At 44.6% G+C, this 25,647-nt stretch overlaps 2 protein-coding genes across 3 annotated transcripts; one reads left to right on the top strand and one right to left on the bottom strand.

Moving 5' to 3' along the window:
- The first annotated feature begins 1,544 nt into the window (after positions 1-1,544).
- LOC306912377 (annexin A13-like) lies at positions 1,545-13,704 on the top strand. Of its 2 annotated transcripts, none has more exons than XM_079488555.1 (11): positions 1,545-2,378; positions 3,036-3,111; positions 3,654-3,748; positions 5,405-5,572; positions 5,996-6,029; positions 6,566-6,645; positions 8,726-8,794; positions 9,505-9,606; positions 10,753-10,828; positions 11,121-11,233; positions 11,985-13,704. In XM_079488555.1, exons 1-11 carry the CDS (start codon positions 2,364-2,366, stop codon positions 12,102-12,104), a joined length of 948 nt encoding a protein of 315 aa, XP_079344681.1. In that variant the 5' UTR covers positions 1,545-2,363; the 3' UTR covers positions 12,105-13,704. The 2 variants fall into 2 exon arrangements, with proteins under 2 accessions (XP_079344681.1, XP_079344680.1); XM_079488554.1 differs by having other exon boundaries at positions 1,546-2,378; positions 5,402-5,572.
- Positions 13,705-17,483: 3,779 nt separating this feature from the next.
- On the bottom strand, positions 17,484-25,489 carry LOC306943274 (uncharacterized protein). The gene is made up of 6 exons (XM_079529509.1): positions 24,666-25,489; positions 24,084-24,289; positions 23,389-23,559; positions 21,629-21,781; positions 20,188-20,257; positions 17,484-19,891 (listed from the first exon to the last, which is right to left on the bottom strand). The coding sequence occupies exons 1-6, from the start codon at positions 25,348-25,350 to the stop codon at positions 18,315-18,317; spliced, it is 2,862 nt and encodes a 953-aa protein (XP_079385635.1). The 5' UTR covers positions 25,351-25,489; the 3' UTR covers positions 17,484-18,314.
- Positions 25,490-25,647: the final 158 nt, after the last annotated feature.

Here is a 25,647-nt window from a genome sequence, read left to right as displayed (position 1 = left end):
CAGGAAGGATGTAGGCTGTAGCCTTAATTTAAAGTGTCCCATCATCACTGAGGACACAGGCTCTCTCCTCTCTCTAGCCTCAGCTGTCAGATTCATCATGTGTGCACTGCACATTGATGAGCTGGATGCACAACCGTTGTGCTAGTATTGGTGAGACTGCTTATACCAGGTAAATCAGCCATCATCCACCATAGCTGAACTGTGCCAGCTCATGGTCACTGTTTCATAATTTAATTGAATTTGAATTGTTTGTTAAATAGTCCCTTTAAGGCTGTATTATACTGGGAAAAACATGGATTCTTGTTTACTTAAGCCAACTAAAAACGTATCTTAACCAATTAAGCCCTATATTAGCCTACCTCTGTAGTTGCAAGCTTGTTGTGAGCTTGTAGTTATGCTATTAAGTATTTAACAATGTTGGTTAATAATCTGAAACGTTGAAATACTAGCAGAGTAGCAGTTCATTGGCATGCTGACTGTTCAGCCCATTCTACTTCAGTTCAGTACAACACCGCCATCATGTGGAAATTCTAGATATTACATCGAGGTGTCCCAAACCATAGATATATATATCTATGTCCCAAACGACATCGAAGAGGCCTGGGCTGGATTGATTTGAGTTATTCAGCTATTAAACTGACAGGGATACAGCAGGATAGGTGGGCACAAGTCCACCACCCATGCCATGGCATCAACAGCAACTTACATTACAATAGATAATGAGAGGTGACAAATACATCAGAACTGGATTCTTGTTTACTTAAGCCAACTAAAAACGTATCTTAACCAATTAAGCCCTATATTAGCCTACCTCTGTAGTTGCAAGCTTGTAGTTTATGCTATTAAGTATTTAACAATGTTGGTTAATAATCTGAAACGTTGAAATACTAGCAGAGTAGCAGTTCATTGGCATGCTGACTGTTCAGCCCATTCTACTTCAGTTCAGTACAACACCGCCATCATGTGGAAATTCTAGATATTACATCGAGGCGTCCCAAACCATTTATTACGTGGCTTGGTTGAATGCTTGATTCTGATTGGTCAAACGCTTAATTCAGCGGTGATGATAATGCCCGCTCCGCTGTATAACAGACCTCTGCCTAATCAAACCCTCTGAGCACCGGCTGCGCCCCGCTTGATTTACTGCTGTTTCCAACATGACAGCCAAGTCAGCCATGTAAACACACACACACTAGTGACACACAATGTCATTTACAGCTAAACATTGCTCTCAAAAATGTTTTTGAAAACATTTGAGCGAGAAATAGACGAAGCAGGACCCGAAAATGGATTCCATTTGATCAACTCACTTCCTCGTTTCCAACAGTGCTGCAGCCCGCTGGGCAGACGCAGCCAGCGCGATCTTATGGAATACTTTTTTTTGTTGTGTTTTGAGTCAATGTATTAATTTATGTTAGGTAGCCATGTAATAAGCGGGATAATATCTGGCTAGGTGGTCATTGTCGGGAGATAATTCACCGACAGGGAGTTTAATTCGCCTCGGTGGTTAAACTCCCTGTCGGTGAATTATCTCCCGACAATGACCACCTAGCCAGATATTATCCCTTACATATCTATGTCCCAAACGACATCGAAGAGGCCTGGGCTGGATTGATTTGAGTTATTCAGCTTTTAAACTGACAGGGATACAGCAGGATAGGTGGGCACAAGTCCACCACCCATGCCATGGGAATATCAACAGCAACTTACATTACAATAGATAATGAGAGGTGACAAATAAATCAGAACTGCTTCAACTGCGGCGTTTGTGAGTGGGCTGCAATGGCCCATGGGGCTCCGTATACATGAATGTTTCTGTTTGTTAAACTGTAAAAATCTAAAACTAAAGTAAACTGTTAAATGATTGTGACGTCAGCGATGTCAGTGGACGAGACGTTTCCCCTCCATGGCTCCTCTGGTGCTGCTGATCAGAGCTCACTCCGTGCCGTCACTGCCATGGCGGCGTTGGCGCCCCGCCTTGTCTTGCGTGCCTGTCTCGACCACTAATTTAAATGTAAATATTGCACATTTGCACAAGGGTGTGGAATGACTCGGAGTCCACATGTACAAATCCTGGTGGGCAGGCGTTGTAAAAGTATGCGCAGAGGAAGGGCGGGATCACGTGAGTGCGACCGACGGGAGCGCCACCGCCCGCTGGGGCGTCCTCAGGGTAAAAACCAACCCCCCTCCCTCCCTCCCTCCTTCCATCCTGGGAAAAAGTACTGAGGCAGACTGTAGTCAGTGTCCAGCCTGTCAGTGTCCGCACTTTGCTGCTCTGCTCTCTGTCTGCATCATTCACCCACACCCGGCTACGGCGAGAGACATCATCTTTCATCATCACCTTATTCTGAGATTCAAACATAATGGGCAACGTTCAGGTAAAACTGTCTACATTTTAGCGAACTAAAGTGACGCCTTGTTTTCTTCTTTTCGTCATTTGGCAATAATTTAATTAATTAAATGGAACGACAAATTACCGTAACGTTAATTCGTGTAATTGGCAAATACATTATGTTGTGTTTTGTTAACGTGAAAGCTCCAAATATTGTGATCAATCTAAATGAAATTGCGCAGTTCCAAGAGATTTAGGCTACTGTAACTGCAAACCTCTAGGCTAGGGGATTGGCCCAAATTGCCCAATGTGGCTGTCGAATATCGGAGGAGGAGGCTGCACGCTGCAGTTATGTGGAATGTAGATCCCTCTGGTCCAGAGCGTAAGTGGAATGTCACAGAAACGCCATCGTTTTACCGACCGTTATCAATAAGGCCGCATTGTATCAGATGCAGAGTGAGGAGGAGGCTCTATCAATGGCCCGCCGCCCACGTATAGCTGCCTGTCCCATGACTCAGCGAGCCCACCACAGACTTCACTAGAGGCTACACCCCTACTGGAGAAAATTGGGCTGGACTGTTGTACAGTAGCAGCCGACACATAATCCAGTGGATTTGGATGTTTTGTTTACTGGTCTACACTTCATAAATGTGTTTGCTTGATTCAGATATTTGACTGTCATCACTGTCATTCTCCTCTGTAGCCAACTATTGTTCCTTATGAGGACTTTGATGTTACTGCTGACATCAAGGAGATTAGAAAAGCTTGCAAAGGCTTTGGTAAGTGTTTATTATTTTTATTTTAATTTTATTATACTCCTACAGTATATATTTTTAATTCCCAGGCAAAGTGCATTATTTGATCTGCAAGTGACAGGCAATGGTTTGTGTGCACATTTGGGATGAGTGCATCTTTACTGTCTGTGTCTGTCTGATAAGATGCTATCAGTACCATGATACAGTCATCTATCAGTACCATGATACATGTCATCTCACAGAAACTAGAACCAGACACTATAAACAAACTCTTTTTGATATTGACAGATTGATATCGGTCTCTCCAACTCTCTGCAACGATGTGTCCAGATTTAAACCACTTATAACCGGGCATATATTTTGGCCATGCCAAGTTTTTCAAATTCTTTCATCTATAAACTCACAATGTGTTAACAAAATAAAGTTCAGTTCATGTGTTTGTTTTTTTCTTTTTTTATATCAATAGATAACCCCCCACCCCCACAATGTATTGATCGGTGGTCTATAGACTCTGTATGTTGTCCTGCCTATAGAGACTCGATGGTGATGTTTTCTATTTTCTCCAGGGACCGACGAGAAGACCATTATTGACATCCTGGCCAATCGCTCTGCAGCTCAACGTGTGGAGATCAAACAGGCATACTTTGAAAAGTATGATGATGTAAGTTTCATCCTGATTGTAAAACAAGGGATTGTGATCCCTGATTGTGAGTATTTCCCGGAGGGGACATCGATAATATCACCAACGTATATCAAATTGATATCTGCTTTAACACACACCGCCACTATTAGTAGTTACTATTAATGATTGATGAATTCATTATTATAATGAATCACTTTTAGTCCATCACTATACATCATTCATATACTGTAGAATCACATCTATCTATCTATAAATGCACCATGTGTGTGTGTGTGTGTGTGTGTGTGTGTGTGTGTGTGTGTGTGTGTGTGTGTGTGTGTGTGTGTGTGTGTGTGTGTGTGTGTGTGTGTGTGTGTGTGTGTGTGTGTGTGTGTGTGTGTGTGTGTGTGTGTGTGTGTGTGTGTGTGTGTGTGTGTGTGTACGGCTGTAATGCACGTAACTCGAGAACCGTTCGCCCCACGACTTCAAATTCGGCGTGCGTGCTCCACACACCCATAGGGACTGCAGTGCCCGGTGTCGAGTCGGACCCACGGTTGTCCAGAACTGCCACAAAAGGCCTCTGCCTGGGCTCTGGACAGGGCCCTGCCCAGACTCCATATATGGAGCTGGCTGACACAAAACTCCATATATAGGAATAAAGGGACACAGAGAGACAGATACAGAAATGTCCATATAAGACAGATGGGTGGAACGGGTACTCTGACACGGGTACAACGGGTATTGCATAGCCGGGTGGGGCATGGATCTCCAACCTTCATCGCTACCGACTCGGTGCTATACAGCCAGTGCTCTGTCTAGTAATCACAAATGCAGCAGCAATTCTGACAATAAGAGTTAAATTACTTTGTAGCTCCACATCCACTTTAACAATCTGAAATCGGTCAAATCTCCCTCCAATTATTTATTTTTGAATGACTATAACTACAGTACAGTGCTACCTACTGTAGCTGTCTCAAATGTTGACCTGTCTATAGATAATAAAGGCTGATTGTGTGACTGATGATGCAGATAAAACAAATCCACAACCGGGCTATTATTGGATGTTTTATGGATCTGCACTTCAGAGAGTCAATCATGAGAGGTAATTTGAGAATGTTGGAATGATGTAATAGGGGCGAGGGAAACGGGAAAGAATTAAGCCAACTTTATACTCTATTGTACGACAGTACAATGGAGTATAAAGAACTACCGTAACCATACGTATCTCTGTCTCTCACTCTCTTTCTCCCTCTACTCTGCTTTTAGTGATAATTATTCATCTTAACCAATGAGACAAATTAACTAACTAAGAGATTCAATGAAAGATATATATGTCTTTATATCTGCACAGCTTCTTTATCAACTAGGCCCAAATCGCTCGTCACTTCGGCTGCAGTATACTCCTGTAGCTAGCTACTGTATAGGGGCTGCAGCCGAAGTGAGGAGCGATTTGGCATACTAGATTGATATTAGCTAGCAAGCTCTAAATATGGATTTGGCTGGGGATAAAGTAATTCACTTGAGGTGGGCGAATCAAAGTGCAACAGTGCACTTTAAAGAGAGATACAAAGAAACAAATACACGTCTGTCTGTCTGTCTGTCTGTCTGTCTGTATGTATGTATGTATGTATGTATGTATGTCTTTATGTCTGTCATCCTTACCCTCATCTCTCCCCCTGTCTGGCCCCTGAGGAGTTGGAGGAGGTCCTGAAGAAGGAGTTGACCGGTAGTTTCGAGAAGGCCACCCTGGCCATGTTGGACCCTCCTCCTGTCTACTTCGCCAAGGAGCTCCGGAGGGCCATGAAGGGCGCGGGCACAGATGAAGCGGTCTTAGTGGAGATCTTGTGCACGGCCACCAACCAGGTGCGTATGTGTGTAATCGATAATCAACTGGATTGTTGTCTTTTAAGCCCAAACCACACCAAAGGGTCGGGTTGGGACAAGGTGGACCACAACAATGCAACTCATCGAGTTGCAATGAGTTGCGTTGGTGTAGCCTACCTTAAAAAACGTTTTGTCCCAACGTGACCCTTTGGTGTGGTTTGGGCTTTAGCCAGGGAGGTTATAACAAAATAGTGAGAAGTACCCAGGGACTGTTGTAGCGTAAGTAATCTAATACATGAGTCAGCAGCATTTTAAATAACTATTGTTTACGGACACTGTTGTCCTTTCTTTGGCTTCAGCCTGTTGGTGCCTCTTTGATGCCAGCGTGTGTCTGTATCATTACATTCTGTGGCTGCACTGTGTTATAGGATTACTAAATGTCCTCTGTTGTCTGTTTTGTAGGACATTGTGAGCTACAAGGATACATACGCCCAGGGTAGGTGTTCTTTTACACTGTGATACAGAGGAACTACCATGAATTAGATGTTCCGTTCACATTGGAAATTGTGGTTGCCCAGCCAGCACATGTAAAACACACTGTAAATAAGCCAAAGGGAGTCACAGAATAAGAATGAATCACAGCAAAAACAGTCATCTTTGAGGTTGAGTCACAAACATGGCATGACTTTATTCTTCCATTAGACTCACAAGTCAGTCTCTAAACACTTCTGTCAACTAGAGACTGAAGACAATCTCCCTGCTTTTGTTGTAAAAATGCTCTTAGTCCCTAAGATTAGAGATGGAGATTTCTGATCTTCTGGTATCACAAGACGATTCTTTCATATTCAAGTTGAACTCATTGGACAACTTTAATATATTTTTGAACCATGCATTTTGGTGTACAAAAAAGATTAACACAATGCATTATATCTCCGTTGAATTGATATGCATAAAGCTTAAAGATTTAAGTTTTACATTTATGACCGGAGATCCTCATCACAGCTTACTGTATGTATTTACCTCATACTGTAGTCCATGAGCGGGACCTCGAGGAAGACATTGAGGGTGACACCAGTGGAGACGTGAAGAACCTGTTGATTGCACTACTACAGGTAAACACAGACTAAAAGTTAATTTTAACACCAAAAGGTTCATACATGTACAGTATTAATGATTACGCCTGATTTTTAGTGACAAATTGTTGTGAGGCATATCCCTTGACAAAGAATTGTCCAACGGTTGGAGAATCTTAATTGGGTATTAATATAGCAAATTATCATAATATTGGCCTGTGTTTCTGTCAGGCCATTTGGCTGTGACTCATCATCATGTGTTTTTCAACTAGCTATGGATCTCATTCAGTCCTCGGGTGTTTTCCAACAGTGCTACTGGTTTATTTCAACCAATGTGGAGCTGCCATTATCTCAGCAAGAGGAGATTTGGAAAACAGTGTTGTACAGTAGTAGCATCGCTTGAGGGCACATCAGTACGTGAAATCAGGATGCAGATACACACGAGGCGAGAGGCATGAATTCATTGATTAATTCATAGGTCTATAGAACCTGTCAGTTCGGACTCCTTGGCAACCTGCCACTACCCTAGCCGTCCATTTTGAAATCCCTGTCTGGCTCTTTGCAGAGAGAGAAGAGTATCAGACTCCACGTTTTTTCCAACACACATACAACAGTCTTCTCCTCACAAAAACATGACTGTAGACAGTCTACCAAAAAGTGTCCCAATTTCACTGAATTCACCCCGTTTTAGTGGGAGAGTAATGCCTTGTCCGTGATGTCACATAATACTGTACAACACATCAATTACACTATCAACTACAAATGTGTCAAAACATGAGCTTAGAAATGTTAATGGGTATTCACCCTTTAAGTCCCGCCCGTGGTTGTGCCCCTCTCCGCACCCATTGGTTGCCGTTTCGTGGTTGGACAAAAATCCTTTCTCTCCATCCACTACCATTGAAATAACTTGTTTTCAGTTGCTTCGTAATGATATTCTGTGCATTCAATTCTTATTTTAAACTTGGTGTCAGTAAAAAGGAACATCACAGGTGCAGCATGGTGAGGGCATATCATTTGTTTGTTTTTAGTTTTTTCTCCAAAAAAGATGTTTTAGCTAAATCAACATAAACAATCTGGAACCAGGGCGGAACAAGACAGAAAGAGCCTGCTGGTTAGTCAGTCAGTGACCAATCAGAAGCCTGACAAATTTGGAGGAATATGTATTGTAATTGTAGACTACGTATTCACCATGAACAGCAGTATGTTAACAGTCTTTCAAAGGGCCTTCATAGCTTGACACACAGTGTCAAGCTATTTTCGAGGGGCGCTAGCCCCTCCTATACACAGGTTTAATGTTTGTCTTTAGTTCAATGTTTGTTTTGTAAACGCATTGACAATGAAGGGGAAATGTACTCATAAATTAATGTAATTTACGTCATATTGTCTCTTTATTGTTAATGCCGTTTAATGTTTGTGTTTGCACCGTTTGTTTTACATCACCATTATCAACATGATTTAGACTTTAATATATTAGCGCCCCTCACTTCACAAGGGTGTGATTTTTATTCATGACTTGACTTGGCTATTGTGAACAATAGCCAAGTAATGATAATGTATCATTTGCCCAATCATATGGTTCACTGCAGCTCAACAGTCAGTGTGAGGGCTGGACAGGAGATGTCTATGAACACTGTGTTTAAAGGCTTGAAGGCCATTTTCAGTGATGGAATCAACTACATGCTCTGGTAGGCTGTTCCACACCCTGAACTGATTGTAGTGTTACACTGCTGCATCTCTGCTCAACAGCACTGAGACCCTGTTCACCGGCAGCAATGCTGTGTTTATCACGCTTTGGCGTTCGTGCCCTCTCTAGATCTCTCATTCACTTCCACCCTCGCCCATTTCCTCTCCTTCCCTTCTCCTGGTCTACTTTCCAGTCAAACCCCCATGACTCATATCCTACAACAGTACTTAACCACAGAATGGTGAATATAATCATCCCCAGCTGTTTTACTGTACACTGTGTGCCAGAGGATTGTTTTTCCGTTTGTTTTTCTATAATCAAAACTCAATGACCCTACTCTCCTCCACTCGCTTACTCTCCCCTCCTCTTCCTACCACCCCTATTCTCCACCCCTCCCTCTCCCTGCTCCTTCTGTCCATCTCTCCTCCTCCCCAGGCAAACAGGGATGAAGGCTATGAAGTGGATGAGGCTCTGGCAGAACAAGATGCCACAGCTCTGTTTGAGGTCAGCATTGTCTTACAATGTAGTGAAACGCCCTGCATGATCCACTGCAGTCTGAACCCTTCAGACTCCACCCATAGAGTTGTGGGGTGGCCATAGCTGAACGGGTAGAGAAACTGCTTGGGAAACAGAAAAGGTTCAATTCCAGGCCCTGCAACATGTTGGTGTCACTGATCATATATCATATATATATCATATATCATAGGTGTCCTGTTCTTCCAGAAATAAGAATATTTTTTGTGTGTGATGTCATGATGATTAAGGCCTATATCGTTCAGTTTCTGGTTTATGTTATGGCACCCGCTACTGTTCTGATGGGCTCAACCTACAAGGGCCCGATTTGAGTTTTTATAAGTTTTGTGCATAAGTTCAAGCATAGCTTGTAAAACAAAATATCCCATTTTGTTCATGTTAGAATGACAAATTAGTGCTGTATAATGTAGGTTAATAGTGTTAAGTAGTAGACTAATAACATCCTATCCTATAATCCTATCGATAACCCCTGAGGCTGGGGGGTCGTCAACACAGACGATTTGTTGACCAGCTCTCTGTCCCCGGCAGCTTTCACTGCCTAATATAGATACACCTTATTGTTGTCATGATGTTATTATGTAGCCATTTGATGCATATTGGAGATTTGAGACCATGTTAGACACAGGGCTTTATAAATGTGAAATAAGCTGGCATATTGTTTCGCTATCATGTGTCACCAGGCAGGAGAAGGAAGGTTTGGGACGGACGAGACAACCTTCAGCGCTGTCCTGAGTTACAGGAACTACATGCAACTCCAGGCCACCTTCAAGGTCTACGAGTCGGTATGTGACAGTCTCATCTTGTCCTAAAGCTGCTTCTGTGTGACCCTTAGCACAGCTGTCACTGACACTTTTCAACCACAATACTTGATGGTTGAAAAACTGTCAAGAGTCATAGAAAGTGTCTGTCTACTCTACTCTACTGTAATGTGCTGTAAAATCCAGAGTGTTAATTTAATCACTTAATACTTCATTGTACTTAGAGATAACCTGACTACGCCAGATGGGGGCGCTATTGATTGACAAGTTCACAACACAGCCACCATCTGGGCTCACTTTCCCTGTAACTACACCTAAGATTCCATGCGTCTTTTGCGTAATTTCCGGGTTTGACGCAGAAATGACACAAAAGTCAGCTTCCTTTGGCCGCGCATGGAAGTTCAAGTGTGCCCAAGCTGTCAGGGGCTTATGATGAACCGAACCGGCCTGGGTCGGACCAATCAGTGGCAGCTACGGGTGGGATCTGCCAATTACCTGCCAAGTAGCTTGAAAAAAAGGGCCCGCCTTCTTCAGCAATAAGCCTATCTCACAGAATTTCCCCGCCCCCCTAAATACGCCCCCTTTCGGGGTTAGTGGTGATAGCGTGACGTCACTCCATAGACGCTACATGTTAACAGAGGTTATTTAAGAAGTCTACAACTTTTGTTTTCTCAAGGTAAGGTTTGTTCTATCTGCTCGACCTGATTTACCATCTTGTTTGCTTCATAATAATATTGGTCTGTCACATTTTTACATTAGAAAATGTACTTAGATTCTCCAGAGAAAAAAACGTGTAAATGCCCATGTTAAAGTCACCACTATTTACCGGAAGTGGGCGTGAAAAACGGGCTGTGAGATAGGCCTATTGGGCTACAGTGATCCCAGATGGAAGTAGTTTGTGAAGCGATGGAGTTTTGCAATCCCACTGCCTTCCCAGCATCCACCTGTAGGCTCTGTTTCTATATCCCCCTTGGGGGTCCCTGTAATTCTATTTGGCATATAACTTAAATTATGTTCATTAATGTTCATGCTTACAGGAATAGAGACAGAACCCTGATGCCAAACTATGCTTCATATATCTATGCTCAATAAAAACAAAACAAGACAAAAAAAAGAAATCGAAATTCAATCCAAATGTTTTCTAACTGAAATTGTATTATTTTCCCTCAGCTTTCAGGGACAGATATCTTGGATACCATTGACTCTGAGGCCACAGGAACGCTTAAGGAGTGCTTCATTACTCTGGGTATGTTGGAAAGTGTCAATGATCGTGGTACTATGTACTGATGCTGTTGCAGTTGCAGGGGAAGTGCTTAATTTGTGTGTGTGTGTGTGTGTGTGTGTGTGTGTGTGTGTGTGTGTGTGTGTGTGTGTGTGTGTGTGTGTGTGTGTGTGTGTGTGTGTGTGTGTGTGTGTGTGTGTGTGTGTGTGTGTGTGTGTGTGTGTGTGTGTGTGTGTGTGTGTGTGTGTGTGTGTGTGTGTGTGTGTGTGTGTGTGTGTGTGTGTGTGTGTGTGTGTGTGTGTGTGTGTCAACCAAGTGAGGTGTGCTAAGAACCCTCAGCTATACTTTGCTCGACGCCTCAATGAAGGGATGAAGGGATGTGGGACTGACGAGGACACACTTATTCGCATCATCGTTGGCCGCTCTGAGGCAAGTGTGTGTGTGTGAGAGAGAGAGAGAGAGAGAGAGAGGTTGACTGACACCTGGCGGTCAGTCGGAGGCCCCCCTGAGGGTGGAGGCCTGTTTCAATTGAAACTGGTGAAACATAGGCTATTTCCACTATTTTAAATTAATTTATTACTAATGCACGTTAGCCAATGATTAGGTTGCTGGGACCTGTTAAACGGTGAAACGCATTTCTTTTGAGTGGACCCGAATTATTTTATTCATGCAGAGTCATTGCATTTTCTCCCATGTTTAGTTCCTGTCTGCTTTTTTGGACTACATACATGTATATACGTATGTATTGCCGCAATAGGGACACCAGGGTTCAACTGATGCTGAGACATCAGGGTGAACTAGAAATGCACTCTGTCGAGGTGCCAACTTGCGCCTTGCACACAACTGCTGTTCTAAATCCTTTAGACCTGTTATTGACCTCATACCAACCCTGAAACGTACCTTAGTTAGGCTACGTCACCATCAACAGCCAATAAGGGACCACCATTCTTACCACGACATACATACATACATACTGTACATACATACCCAGCCGATCACAAAACTACTGATCTTACTTAGTTACGTACTTAGTTACGTCATCAAGAATGGTGGTACCCTATTGGCACACCACGGACATACCCAGCCGATTACAGTACCTGCACGCTCTGCTTGCGCAAGTAATAAATGTGAGTCATACAGTACAAAAAGTGATTTTCATCTTGATCACTGTGTCCTCTAGATCGACCTGGAGACTGTGAAGGACATGTACCTGGAGAAGTATGACGTTACGCTGAAGGAGGCTCTGGATTCTGACTGTGGAGGAGACTTCAAACGCCTCCTACTGGAGATACTGCATTAGACAACAAAAATATTGTTCTCATCCTCCTCACACACACACACACACACACACACAACCACACACACACACACACACACACACACACACACACACACACACACACAACCACACGCACACACACCCCAACCTCATGTAACCCTACCTCCATTCTTCCACTCACTCTTCCTACCATCTCACTCTCATGTCTGTATGGCATCAATTCTCATTCACTTACCGGTTAAACCCTGATCATATTCTCACACTTAAACAAGTCTTAAACAAAATAGCAGATCTGCAAGCTCACAACACGTAGTGAAGCGACGGGTTGTGACTTTGTAGATCGACTATTAAGTACCAGACTTAAGTGACAGACTGTAGGCCTAATCCCCACAAGGCCACAACGCGGACCAAAATCTAATACATACAGTTTCACTGTACAGTGTACAGGGTCTGACCTACAGTCAACTCACAGTGCTAATCTAATACATACAGTTTCACTGTACAGTGTACAGGGTCTGACCTACAGTCAACTCACAGTGCTAATCTAATACATACAGTTTCACTGTACAGTGTACAGGGTCTGACCTACAGTCAACTCACAGTGGTAATCTTTAAACAGGCAGCTTTTGGCTGGGACCTGCTAATGCAACGTTTTTTCATGATGTGGCTGTTGCATCCACACACACTTGACAGCTTTAAGAAAGCATTGTGTAATGATAACAGTCGAGATAGTTATGGTACAGTAGATGGTTCTTAACAGATAACTGTCGGAAGTAGTGATCCGTTCACTATCAGTGACGCTATGCTTAAGCTCGAGCTGCTTCTCTGTTTGTCCCAGTATAACATTTAGCCTTTTAGCTCCAAGTTAATTAAGTATTACTTGAAGCTTACATCTTGAAATAACTAAGTTATGGTTCCAACAGTGGCATTTGAAGTATTATTAACAATATATTAATGATTCCTCGCTGCTCTCTTTGTGTGTTATTGTTTTTATGTGTATCTTTGTCATGTTGCAGCGGTGTGATCACTTCTTTCTCCCCACAGAGAGGCCTTGTATAAAATGCTAGCAATGCCATTTCCTTCATGCTGATGAACCTAATATTAAGAAAAAACAAAAACCTCTTTGTATGGTTTTTATATTTCTATCGGTGACCCCACTGTCACGTTTTAATCACAGCCACAGAATTGCCTTCTACTGACACTTACACAGCATTGCCAGACAATTACAATACATTGGTTTTCCTTTTTTCTAATGAAAGTCAATCAACATTTATAGCCCTTACAGACTTATCTGTTAAACTACCCATAACATCATCAGATCAGTGTTTGTTGAGAGACCTGTAGAACTGTAGAACTTGCACTATATAGAAGAGTAGGCCATCGTGCTGATTAACTCCCTGAAGCTTTGTGTACAATCCTAGAGAATGGATCTATATATACTGTAATACTTTCATGTATTCATTAAACTACGTATATTGTCTCAGCTTACTCTGTATTAGAACAAAATTAAGCTGTAGTGTTGTCAGGTTGACACATTAAAACACCATTTGAGTTTGTGTTAACCCCCTGTGCTGACATCAATGTATTTGAGTATAATAAATGATATCTACATTAAAGTCTGTACTGTCTATTTTCTTTTTGTCCACTAGATGGTGGTAGTGTAAAACTATTAAGTGTTTGACTTTTTTAAAAATGAAAGTAACCAGTTTGTTCTAGGTTTTTTCCACTGTTTTAAAGCACATATCATTACATTAGTATGAATTATTGATTACAGGCTCATGGTTAGCCATTGTGTATGACAGTGTCACATAATCAATATCATATTATTAATTCAACAAAATGTTCATGCCACTTCGGTCGCCACAAAACATCAATGAAAAAGACTCATAGAATCAGCCTTCTGAATAGCGACGGTGCACCATCAAACCTACTGGTCCATCAGTAGCCACAGTAGACTACTGGCTCTATTGAAAGCCCTGACATCAGAGTACAAAATAGGGAGAAATCAACCTACTGAACGCCTGAGTAGACGGGTAGACGTCTACTCAGTCTATTGAAAGGCCTGATTGAACATGATTTTATGCAGCACGTCCTGTCAACGTCGTATGGACGTCATATGGACGTCTTTTTGCTTGCAACGGACCGAGTCTGCAGGTATACTGTCACGTCGTATCGACGAGGTTGTTTGGACGTCGTATGGACGTCTGGCTGGGACGGCCGGCGACCTGGACGTTCTGGGTTGGTGGTGGTGGTTACAGAGAGGTCTGTTTGACGTCGTATGGACGTCGTATGGACGTCCCGCTGGTTATGCGCTCAGGACGTCGTATATATATATGTACGTTTTGGGGTTGGCGTTTACCGAGAGGTCTGTTTGACGTCGTATAGACGTTGTATGGACGTCCCGTTGAGTGAGGCAGAGAGACAGATCTGTTGAAAAGATGTCACTATAATGTCTTTGTGCAAATTGAATTGTAGATTTTAGTTTTTATAAAATATTAACGTTTGGGAATCACTGTATGTTATGATGGGGGTATGACCAAAAACCAGAAACCCTTGCTGGGTTGCTCATCATTTCATGATGAATATATGGACCACTACAGTATACACCCAGGGGTCCCCAGCAAAATAAGTGAATATAGCATCAAACTACTATACATTAGGACTTTAAGACATTTTTATATTTTAATACCTTTATATTTAATATTGTGAGCCTGTAGATCTGTTCAAGCTGTTACTTTGGGCTTGTTTATCTGTAAAGACAGACCGATTAGTCGGACCAATTAATTAATCGGTCTGATTGATTAATCGAACCGATGCCGATTAATCTAAAAACAACTCAAATCGGCCGATACCGATGTGTTTGCAGATTAATTTCCCATCACTACTATTTAGTCTTCTGAAAAACCGTAGTCTTTTAGTCTTAGTCTTAGTCAACACAATTAACACTGTGTTGAAAACCCACTCAGTGATGTAGACAGACAGAAGAGGAGCTTGAATCCACTCACAACTGTTTCCAGATGGACGCCTCCCAAAAAACAACATATGTTGTTAAGATTGACATAAATTACTCTTATCATCCCCTTCCATTGTAATTTCCTCTCCATCTCTCCTCTCTGTCCTTTTTGGCTTTGTGTTTTTGTTTTCACAGTAGGCTATTTATTATATTGATTAAAATGGCTCTATGGTCAACCATTGTTTAAAATTTGCATTATAAACATTTGGATTGGATGTATGGTACATATTATGTCTGTATCTCTCTGGTGGTTTGAGATGTAGGGTTTTTGGGGATACTGGCCCTGCCCTGTACTGTACTGTACTGTACTGTACTGTACTGTACTGTACTGTACTGTACTGTACTGTACTGTACTGTACTGTACTGTACTGTACTGTACTGTACTGTACTGTACTGTACTCTCTCTCTCTCTCTCTCTCTCTCTCTCTCTCTCTCTCGTCTGTACAGTGCACCATATGGAGACCACTTCACTTCACCGTACACGTCATGCTGGCCTCCCGTCTCTTTCTCTATCCATCTCTACAGCGTTTGGCTCCTGTGAGCGCGTCTGCATGCAGTACTGCAAGTCACAAATGAGGCACAGGGTCATTCAGATCTCAGTCACTCTGATGCACAGCTGAATGTAAACAAAATGTTAGTGTGAAAATGGACACTCGAGCAGTGGTGGAAGAAATACTCAGATTCTTTACTTAGGTATAAAAGTAGCAATGCATATGAAATACATGTTTACAGCACCAACGTAAAAGTACTAAAATGTTTCAAAATTTCGAACATATAATAATAACAAGTTGGCACACAATCCATTGATAAAAATGCTCTGAGAATGCACACAATTAACCATCTGACCACATGGGACCAGCGATCATTTGACCACTTAACTGCCATGTGGTCAGATGATCGGTCAGAAAAATCGTGTGTGTGTGTGTGTGTGTGTGCGCGTGCGTGCGTGTCGGTGTGTGTGTGTGTGTGTGTGTGTGTGTGTGTGTGTGTGTGTGTGTGTGTGTGTGTGTGTGTGTTTGTGTGTGTGTGTGTGTGTGTGTGTGTGTGTGTTGTACACAAAAATACTCTCTCGTCTCTGCCCCATCTGTGCTCTATTATCCAGGGTGCTAATAGGTGCTAGGCCATCTAAGCAAGGCCGATGTAAGTTCAGTTCTGGGTATCGGGAGACTCTGACCCTCCCAAGTACTCCCATTATGTTTATTATCCACCATAACTCACCCAGAATTGTGCATGAGTCTGGGAGTGATTTCAATTTGCACCATGACATGCTCTCTCTCTCTCTCTGTATGTTGGCTTAAGTTCAGTCTGTTTTAGTTAATTTGTCCTCTGTGTAGACACTAGAGTAGACAGTCACTGATTAGGATACCAGTACTGTATGTTACTGTTCTGAGCATGCTGTATTGGTGACATTTGAGAATTTGAGCTTTTGAGAGCAGCCTTAATTTTGTTTAACCACATGAACCCTACAGTAGCGACCCTATTCGGTTGGATATTTTTGATGATAGATATTTATTGTAGCCATGGGAATAATTATGGTCAATCATAATTATTCCCCATGGGAATATGATGAGTAGGCCTAAAAGTGCATGGTTAAAAGTCATGATTTATGGCCTGGGCCGTGGCTCAGCGGGCCAGGCACCCTGGCCGGTAGCCAGAGTCTGGCAGTGTGCCGCAGGTTCGACTCCCGATCCCGACGGCCCTTACTGCATGTGTCCCTCCCTCTATAAAAAATATTAAAAAATAAAGGCAAAAGCCACAAAAACAAACATTAAAAGTAAAAAGTCATGATTTATGGAATGGCCTGTGGAGTACGGTACCTCTAGGCCGTCGCTTCAAAGACCTATGTGGCATGCACTCATCTACAGCCTTTTCAATATTCACCTACGTTTCCGCACTGCGTTTTAATCTTCTGCCAAGGCCGCTAAGCGGTTAACTACCAGTCTAATATAATTTTGACTGCCTGAATTCACGGTAAATGACCTCTGCCGTTTGATGTGTAATAGAAAGCAGCAGAGTACTGCTGGTGGCACCTGTGTTTAATTTGAACCATGTACATGTAGCTGACTTTGAGCCATAACGAATAATATGCCTACTGTAGCTGACCTCCACATTACAAAGAGTACAGTAGCCTGCTTCACGCAGGTCACACGCCAACAAATGCTGGTCGGAAGGAAGTGGTTGGCAAACTTTTATGACTTTTTTTACAATAATTTAGGGTTTTAAGTTTAATACAGAATGTTATTTCAGTTGCAAACATGCTCCAGATTTCCCAGCACAGACTGATAGCTGTAGCTTAATAGGCAGTTTAAATGACAGGGGCCAACTTGTTAAAATAACAAGCACTCTGTAATGCAGTGAAACTTTCCACAGCAGCAGTCAGTCACATCTGGCACAAAACAAACACAATTTTATTGGGTTCAGTATAAAACAAATGAAATATACACTTAATTACAGTTCAGTCAAGGTAAGATGTAACACGCATCATGCTCATATTTTTGAATAACCAGCTTCTTTCGATGAAGGTTTTGTGTCAGTAACACTTTAGTCAAACACAGGGGGTCTTTACTGAAGTTCATAATTTGCAGAGCACGTTAAAGAAGGCATGCTCGCTCGTATTTAGAAAATGGCGGATAACATGAAACACATGGTCCTGAAAAAAACACATACTTAAGAGTAAAACCAGCACTGGAAAACCACTCATAGTGAAAGCTGAACATCCTAGAGTCACAACAATATTGTCTAAAACTCCTGTGGTGTCCACAGAGTAAACTCAATTACATAAATATAGGACAAAGAATGTACACACACAGCATTTCAAAATGTGAATAAAGACAGGTTCAGGCACTAGTCTGAATAGAACCCTTTATGTTTTTGTTGTTTGATGACAATATGATGTCACCTTAGACATACAATACTAAAATCTCTAGAAACTGAGATTTCAGTGTACATACTGTAGGTACTATATAATGCTGTTACTATATAATGCTGAAACAGTTAATATGTGAATGTAACAAGTATGAAAAATATAGTAGCTATAGTGTAACGAAAATAAGCTGCTACAAATTTAAAATAGGCCTGTCAAGAAAATAACAAAACACGAAGAGCTGCACTTAATAATTCCAGAAATCAACAACAGAATACTGTTAAATGTTTACCCAACATGCTAGCTTATTGAGGTATTGTTTCTATATGGTGTACTCTTTTCTTTGCTTAGGTTCCTATGCAGCTACCCAGAGTATTGACACTCCACTTCCTGCCTGGTGGCTGATTTGATTGACCCGTCCACGAACGCAGTCCAGAGTGAAGAACACTGCTGTGCCGTTATTCACCTGGAAGGATGCCCGCAGTGCCACACTGGCCCACTGGCTGCCCTCAGGCATCTGGCCTCCCACCTGCTGGGCCAGGGGGATTGGCCTACCGGCTTCCCTGTCCCCCTCCCCTGACCTCTCTGCGTCACTCCTCTTCTGGAGGGTCACCTTGACCAGGTTGCAGGAGTGGATGAGCTTGAGGTCCAGAGCCAGGCTGGCGGTCCCGCTCTCCCTGAAGACGAAGTCTCGCCTCTGGTCCGCGGATCCCTTCCCGTGCAGCGCCACCTGGGAGACGTGGGGGCTCGTTTGGCGGAAGAACAGCGGCTTGTTGCGGACGGCCCCTGAGGGGAGGCCAGTGTGTGCCACGGAGGCGGAGAGGGCGGAGGAGATTGCGGCTGGCACCCAGACCAGGCTGAGGGTGCTGATGCCTGTCTCGTCGCCAAAGTAGCGCACGTTGCACTGGGCAGGGGAGAGGATCTCGAAGGCCAGCGTGTCCCCAGGGCCCACTCTAGCTGCCCCAGACAGGGAGATGGACGTGTCCCGGTAGTGAACGCCTGGTTTGAAGGCGCGGGCCAGCTCCATGCCGGAGCCGTTGCGGTTGAGGTAGGCTAGCAGATTGAAGCCGTCGCTCACGCACGCCTGGCCCATGGAGTACAGGGCCTGTTGAAAGACAAAGCGGACCGTGCCGCTCTCCGCGAAGCGCACCCCGCGACCGTCGTGGGTGAGCCCGACCACGTAGGGGTCCGAGGTGGAGGTGGTGCGGAACGTGGGCCGGTAGTTGGTGTGGTAGTGCGCGGACGCCACGGCCTGCGCCGTGGTGGCGACGGCACCGGTGTCGTGCGACAGCCAGAAGAGGCTGAGCGTGGCGGCCGACGGGTCGTACAGATGCAGTCCGTCGCTGCTGTAGTTGCAGTGGTGGCTGGCGCTCCGCAGCATCAGCGAGACGGCGTTCCCCGGGGCCACCTCGGCCACGCCGCTGATGCTCACGCTCTGCAGCGACTTGGACTCCCGCTGCTCCACCCGGACGCCGCTGAGGTCGCGGCCCTCCGAGGCGTCGGTGTTGTTCACACGCAGGCAGACCTGGATGAAGCTGCGGCAGCCGTGGCTCAGGGAGAGGTTCTCGTCGAGCCACACCAGGCCGTGCTGCCGGAACACCAGGCGCCCGTCCTCCACGCTCACCAGCCCTCCGTCGCCTCTGCCCTCCAGATGAAGCTGCACGCTGGGGAAGGCGTGGCCTGGTGGTGGGGCGTGACCCTGCACCGAAGGTAGACTGGAGTCTCCAGCCCAGGAGAGAGAGAAGGCGCCGTCGCGGCCAGAAGGGACGGAGCAGACCGTGTCCGCTGTGAAGGTGCAAGGTAAGGCCACGGGGTTGCCGTCACACTCCGAACACGCCTGGCACTCTGCCATCTCGGGGTTGTAGAAGTAGGCGTGACCGCACAAGCCTGAGTGACCGTCTCGCTCCGACATGCCGTGGCACCGGAAACCACCTGAGTGTGGCACAGAGAAGAGGGAGATTCAGTTAGTTTACTGAAACCACCTGAGTGTGGCACAGAGAAGAGGGAGATTCAGTTAGTTTACTGAAACCACCTGAGTGTGGCACAGAGAAGAGGGAGATTCAGTTAGTTTACTTCTGACACAGAATAGAAATAATTATATTGATAGTATGTAGTAGTAATAATAAAATAAGATTAAGAGATTATCTTTGTTTGGGGATGTAGACATCATTCAAGCCTTCTCAGCATACATTCACCTACTGTACAATTTTGGACATATCTCTCTTTACCTGGAGTGTTGAGACATTTGTTTTGATCTCCTCCGCAAAGGTTTGGTATTTCAAGGCATTCATCTCTGTCCTGTGAAAAAACATTGGGAGAGATTCATCAGTTGTTGGCACGTAACTTTGTCCACTGACCATGTAGCTGTCCCTGAGATGGGTATTTTGTAATATTTTATTTTAGTGCTAACCTTTTATGGGTAACTGTATTTTTATTTGTATTTGTATGGTATACTAGTGCCATTTACAGTTCTGTGCTTTGTGGTCTGTTGTACGGGCAGATCACGAGACCCTAATCACTTCCTTACAATCACCTGTTGGATTTGGGCATGTTTGGTCAGAACAAACAAGGTACAGAGAGGAAAGGAGCTCTCAGCTCTTCATGTCTCTACAAAATAAAAAAAAATAAAAAGTTAAAAATACCCCTAAGAATCTGTGCAGAAGGTGCACTACACACAGTATGTTTGTACAGTTATTGTCATTGCATCATGAATTTGTTTGTGACATATGGACAATTCAAGGACAGCTTGACTGTCGACAAGGACTTTTATAAATGTGTTGTGTTAAACAAATATATTTTTTTGTGTTGCAGTTTTTTACGTTGTCTCATGGGTATAAATAAATTAGCCCTCATGATATCAGTTGGAGCATATACTATGGTCTTATTCTGCCTCAGGTGCTAGGTGAAGGCGGTTCGGGAGGCATAATATGGTCCGACAGAGTATTGGTTCGACATGCGTCCGCACCTCGGACTAGCGCCTGCTCCCGTGCTTGCGGTTATGGTTAGGTTAGGGTTTGAGGTGGGTTGTCGTGTTTCGGACCAATGACTAGTCGGACCAAACATGCACTCAGGCGGTTCAGGAGCGGTTACAGACCCATTATCATAACCACATGTTGTATCATTTTATACTTTAGCTATTCAAAAATAGCAGTTCTACAAGCTTGTATCACGTCACGAGATAAGCTATTATTTTAAAGCAAACATTTTTAACTCAAATATTTGCTTCAGGGAATCCCTGGAACAAGATATTTTGAGATGGGGGTCGATGGCCAAATACATGAAAAGGTTTGAGAACTGTTAGGATTTAGAAGACATTTGTGCCCTCAGGTCTTAATGGGTTCATAGTTTTTACCAGCAGCTTGAAAAGCGGCTGGTTAATGTTTCGATGGGAAACATGCGACCGGTAGACTGACACCGCTAAGTCTGCATATTCTGGTAGACTGACACCGCTAGTTCACACTGCTAGTTGCTGAAGAGTGGGTTGCCAAGTCCGCATATTTCCAGCCACACTTGATTTGGCCCTCACAGTTGCTTGCCTGGTTACTTACACGCACTCCAACTCGCTTATAATTCACGGACCTGGCAACATTTCTTGTTTACTAAAATACCCTTTAATGCCAACCTGCTTGCATCCTGTTTTCAAGCTGCTCAAATGAAGAGCCTGCTCACCTGACAGATCCTGTCTGCGTGGACGGAACACTGAGACACCAGGAAGAAGCCAGCGGGACAGACGGTGCATCTCTCACAGCGAGGACGCCCCCCGCTGAAACCACAGTACTCATCTGGACCACAGCTCCCACACGCCAACAAGGAGCTCCCCACCTGCAAACACAAGACACATGGATGTGTTTGTACTCAGTAAGTACATTAGGATCAGGGCATTGTGTTCGATGTAGTGTGCCAAATGCCAATATGTCTTTAGGAATACAGGGTGATATTCCTAAAACTTTCATGTGGTTGAGTCAATCTCCCTCACACAGCATATGGTATTTTCATTTCTATTGCTGGCTTTTAGGAAAATGTCTTACATGGTCATGTCAAATCAAATCATTGTGGTCAAAAAACAAATAAGCAAAGATATCTTGCTCTAAATTTTTATCCCACGGTTTTTGTAACCCATTTTTTTCACCCAGTGTCAATTATCTAATGTAATACTGGGTGCTACTCTCCCTCTGCCAACATGGGGAGAGCAACGTTCTGACCTCATAGTTACTTCAATGCATGAGGAGTCCAAGTCGCTTCTTTTCACCTGACAGGGGGGAGTTTCCCCGGTTGGATGTAGCACGTGGAAGGAACACATAATTCCAAACAGCTCCTTTCCCATCCATCAGGCGCCCCGGCTGGCCAGGGGGAGGCATAATCAAAGATATCTGATAACCCGATCTCTCAAGACAAGATTCAGAGCTCTGCAGCTGAGGGACATGTTGATGTATTTAATATTCTCTGTCTATCATTAACCACTTAAACCCACTATTTTTAGTGGAACGGATCTTTTCTATACATTTTATCAGATGATTTTGCCTACGCTGTAATCCTGAGCACTACTCTCCCTCTGCCAAACTGGGGAGAGCCTCAAACTAGACTCATACTTCTTTCAATGCATGAGGAGTGAGAAGGCTGCTTCTTATCATTCGACAGGGGAGTTTTCCCCGGTAGGACGTAGCGCGTGGAAGGAGCACATAATTCCAACAACCAGTTCCTTTCCCCTCCATCAGGCGCCCCGGCTGACCAGGGGAAGGCAGTATTGAGACCAGGATTACCGCATGTTTTTGTGAGGGTACTGACGAGGAATTTCCCATCACCATAGGACATTTAAATACATTGAAATGTGTCTATACAAACTCAGCTTTGAAGCTCCTCGGAACCACGCTGTGCCTGACACATGGCTCCTGTGACCATTTCCTGCTCACCTGTTCCACTCCTTTACCTCTGTATCCGGTTCCCACACCCCCCTCTCTTCCTTCCTTCCTTCCTTTTGTCTATAAGCAAATTACCCTTTCATCTTTGTAAGCTTTTATTCACCTCTGCATCCTGTCCCTAAAACCCCTTCTCTCATGTCTCTTTCTGCCCCACCTTCTGGGTGTGGTCTATCACTGCATATAAGCTGTACCTCTGAATTGTGACATTTATGGCTACATTGAGACCCGCCGGTGCTGCAGCATCGATGTAATGCTGTGCACGTTAAATAAACCATCTTGCTTGCCTCATGATTCCTCACGCGTTTAGTGTGTACAAAACTGCCACATCAGTACCTACCCTAGGGGACAACGCCACAGAAGTGGAACGGATCTGAGATACAACTGCAATTGGACCGCTTTTTTATCTCTTTTTATCTCTACTCCAATTGTCGTTCTGCAAATGGTCCCCTCAGAATATGGATGTCGGGGGTTCTGGTGGTTAAACCTGTTTTAGCCTTTTACTGCGGTCACCTCCATGACGCTGGCCTCCATGTCCACCTTGTGCACGGCGAAGGCCTGCTGCGTGTGGTGGACCCTGACCTGGTCCCTCAGGGTCACCATGTGGCTGCCCAGGTCCCCCTGGAGGTCCTGGAAGGACATCTGCTTCACGCTCTCCAGCAGTGTGCTGTACTGCTCCTTCACCTGCAGCCAAACATCACACAATGTATCATCCAGTGACGTCATTTTTCAGACGGCATACCATAATTATTCCCTGCGCGACATGCGCACCTATAGGCTATACGCTCGTGCGTGGCCAATGGATAAAATGATTAGCAGACGGTATGCGTTTTTTCCCCCAAAAAAAACTTTGGCACAGCATACTACATAATAATATATAGCATATGACGGTAGACTTCATTACACCACTGGTATCATCATCATGATCATCATCATCCCTAATGGCCTATTATCATCATTGGGCTACATCAATTATGCAAGGAAAGAACAGCTACTATTTCTGACTTTTGAAAGCCTGCAGTAGACAATTTGACAAAGGCCTACTGTATTTGTGACTTGAAGATGAATACAACCACAGAATGATAACAACAATAATCAGACACCACTGAACCCACACTCCTCTCCATCTCTGTGGTGAGTGACACTGATCCATTTCTTCATTAGTTATATCTGACCATGTGACCCTGTTGTTGTCGCCATCATCTTACCTGGTCCATCTGTTCAGACATCCTCCTCTGCTGCTCCAGTATTTCTCTCTGTTGGCTGACCAGCGCCCCCTGCTGTTGGCTGAGGAGCCGCTGCAGCTCCCTGACCTCTTCCTGTTGGCCCCTCAGAGCCTCCACCAGGCTCTCCTGGCCTTTGGACAACCTCAGCTGAAGCACGAGGGCGTCCTCTGAGGGCACCTCGTTGGAACCTGTGAGCAATAAGTTAAAGGTAGGTGGAGAAAGATACAGTACCCCCCCCCCCCCCCCCCTCTCTCTTCTGATGAATTGAAAACGGAGGAGGCCTGATGTAAACAAGACAAGTCTTAATCAATCTCTCTCTCTCTCTCTCTCTCTCCCTCTCAGTCTCTCTCTCTCAGTCTCTCTCTCTCAGTCTCTCTCTCTCTCTCTCTCTCTCTCTCTCTATCTCTTTCTTTCATTCTCTCAATCTTTTTTTTCCTTCCCCTCCTCCCAACATTCAAAGCCTGCTGAGGGAAACCATTTGGCTTTTGGTTTAGGCTACTGGGTCAGCTAGCCCAGACCATGCAGTAGCCTAACCAAAAGTCACAGACCACAAACAACACTGACCTGGTTTCATATCGCATGTCAACTGTATCCCCAGCGGCGACGCGCCACGCTCTGACCCCAAATCCGAAAAATCTCCTAGAAATTGCGCGGCTCTGTCGGTCACATGAACGGGTGAGTTGGCCCCGCGGTCCTCTGCTGCTGCGGCGCAGCCGTCCCCGACGCACGGCTTCATGGGCTTCTGGCGCATCCGGAGAGGCAGCTTGCATTCGATCCCTTTGCAGTCGCGTGTAGCTGAAGCACCAGCAGCACCCTCGTTGTTGTTGGGATGTGACGAGGAAGCGACACCGATCTGACAGTTTCCTCCCGCACAGTCTGGATGAAACACCTCTGCGGTGACGGTTCTCGGATTAGAGCGCCGAGTGCTATCCGCACCGGTAGCCACCTGTGGACGGTGTGGTGGTTGGACGATAGTGTACGGTGCCTGGGGCGCGTTTTGGGGACGATGGTAACTCCCCTGAGCGTCCCGTTGGTAACCGGTGTAAACCTGCCCTTGCCTGGCTTGTGTCGAGGGATGAAACTGTCGTCGGGACCCCGTCGCCTCCGCGCGCCGCGCGCAATGGTCTCCGACGCACGGCTTGCCCCAGTCCTGGGCAGGGAAGCAGTGTGTTCCTCGGCAGATCTCAGATACACTCTCGGTTGTGCTCAGAAATAATGTGAATACAAATAGCGCGATGATAATTGCCATATTGGTGTTCTTGAAATAAAATGTTAATAGGCCCCCTCCAAACGATTTATGCTGAATCCTGCAGCCTCCCGTCACTGTTACTCATCCTTCAGTATGACCTCTTGTGCATGGATCTCAGTTTTGTATATCCTATATTTTAGGAATTTCCTTTGAGGAAAAGTCACAATTCACCTAAAAAAATAATTTCCAATTCTAAAAATGTGCAGTTGAACTTGAATGAACAGTCCTCTCCATCGCGCAGCACGGTCTCCCGCGATCCCTTTAGCACCCCTAAACTTGTGTAGATTGCTGCTACGT

This window comes from Electrona antarctica, assembly GCF_951216825.1.
Source record: "Electrona antarctica genome assembly, chromosome: 19".
Lineage (NCBI taxonomy): Eukaryota > Metazoa > Chordata > Actinopteri > Myctophiformes > Myctophidae > Electrona > Electrona antarctica.
This window is presented reverse-complemented; position numbering and strand designations above follow the sequence as displayed.

Excerpts from the sequence above, each read along its gene's own strand:
- LOC306912377 (XM_079488554.1), top strand. Across the intron at positions 6,646-8,725 it reads TGTTGATTGCACTACTACAG|GCAAACAGGGATGAAGGCTA; the intron begins GTAAACACAGAC and ends CCTCCTCCCCAG. Across the intron at positions 9,607-10,752 it reads CCTTCAAGGTCTACGAGTCG|CTTTCAGGGACAGATATCTT; the intron begins GTATGTGACAGT and ends ATTTTCCCTCAG.
- LOC306943274 (XM_079529509.1), bottom strand. The coding sequence starts at position 25,350 with ATGGCAATTATCATCGCGCTATTTGTATTCACATTATTTCTGAGCACA. Across the intron at positions 23,560-24,083 it reads TGTCTGAACAGATGGACCAG|GTGAAGGAGCAGTACAGCAC; the intron begins GTAAGATGATGG and ends GTTTGGCTGCAG. Across the intron at positions 21,782-23,388 it reads TGGAGGCCAGCGTCATGGAG|GTGGGGAGCTCCTTGTTGGC; the intron begins GTGACCGCAGTA and ends TTGTGTTTGCAG.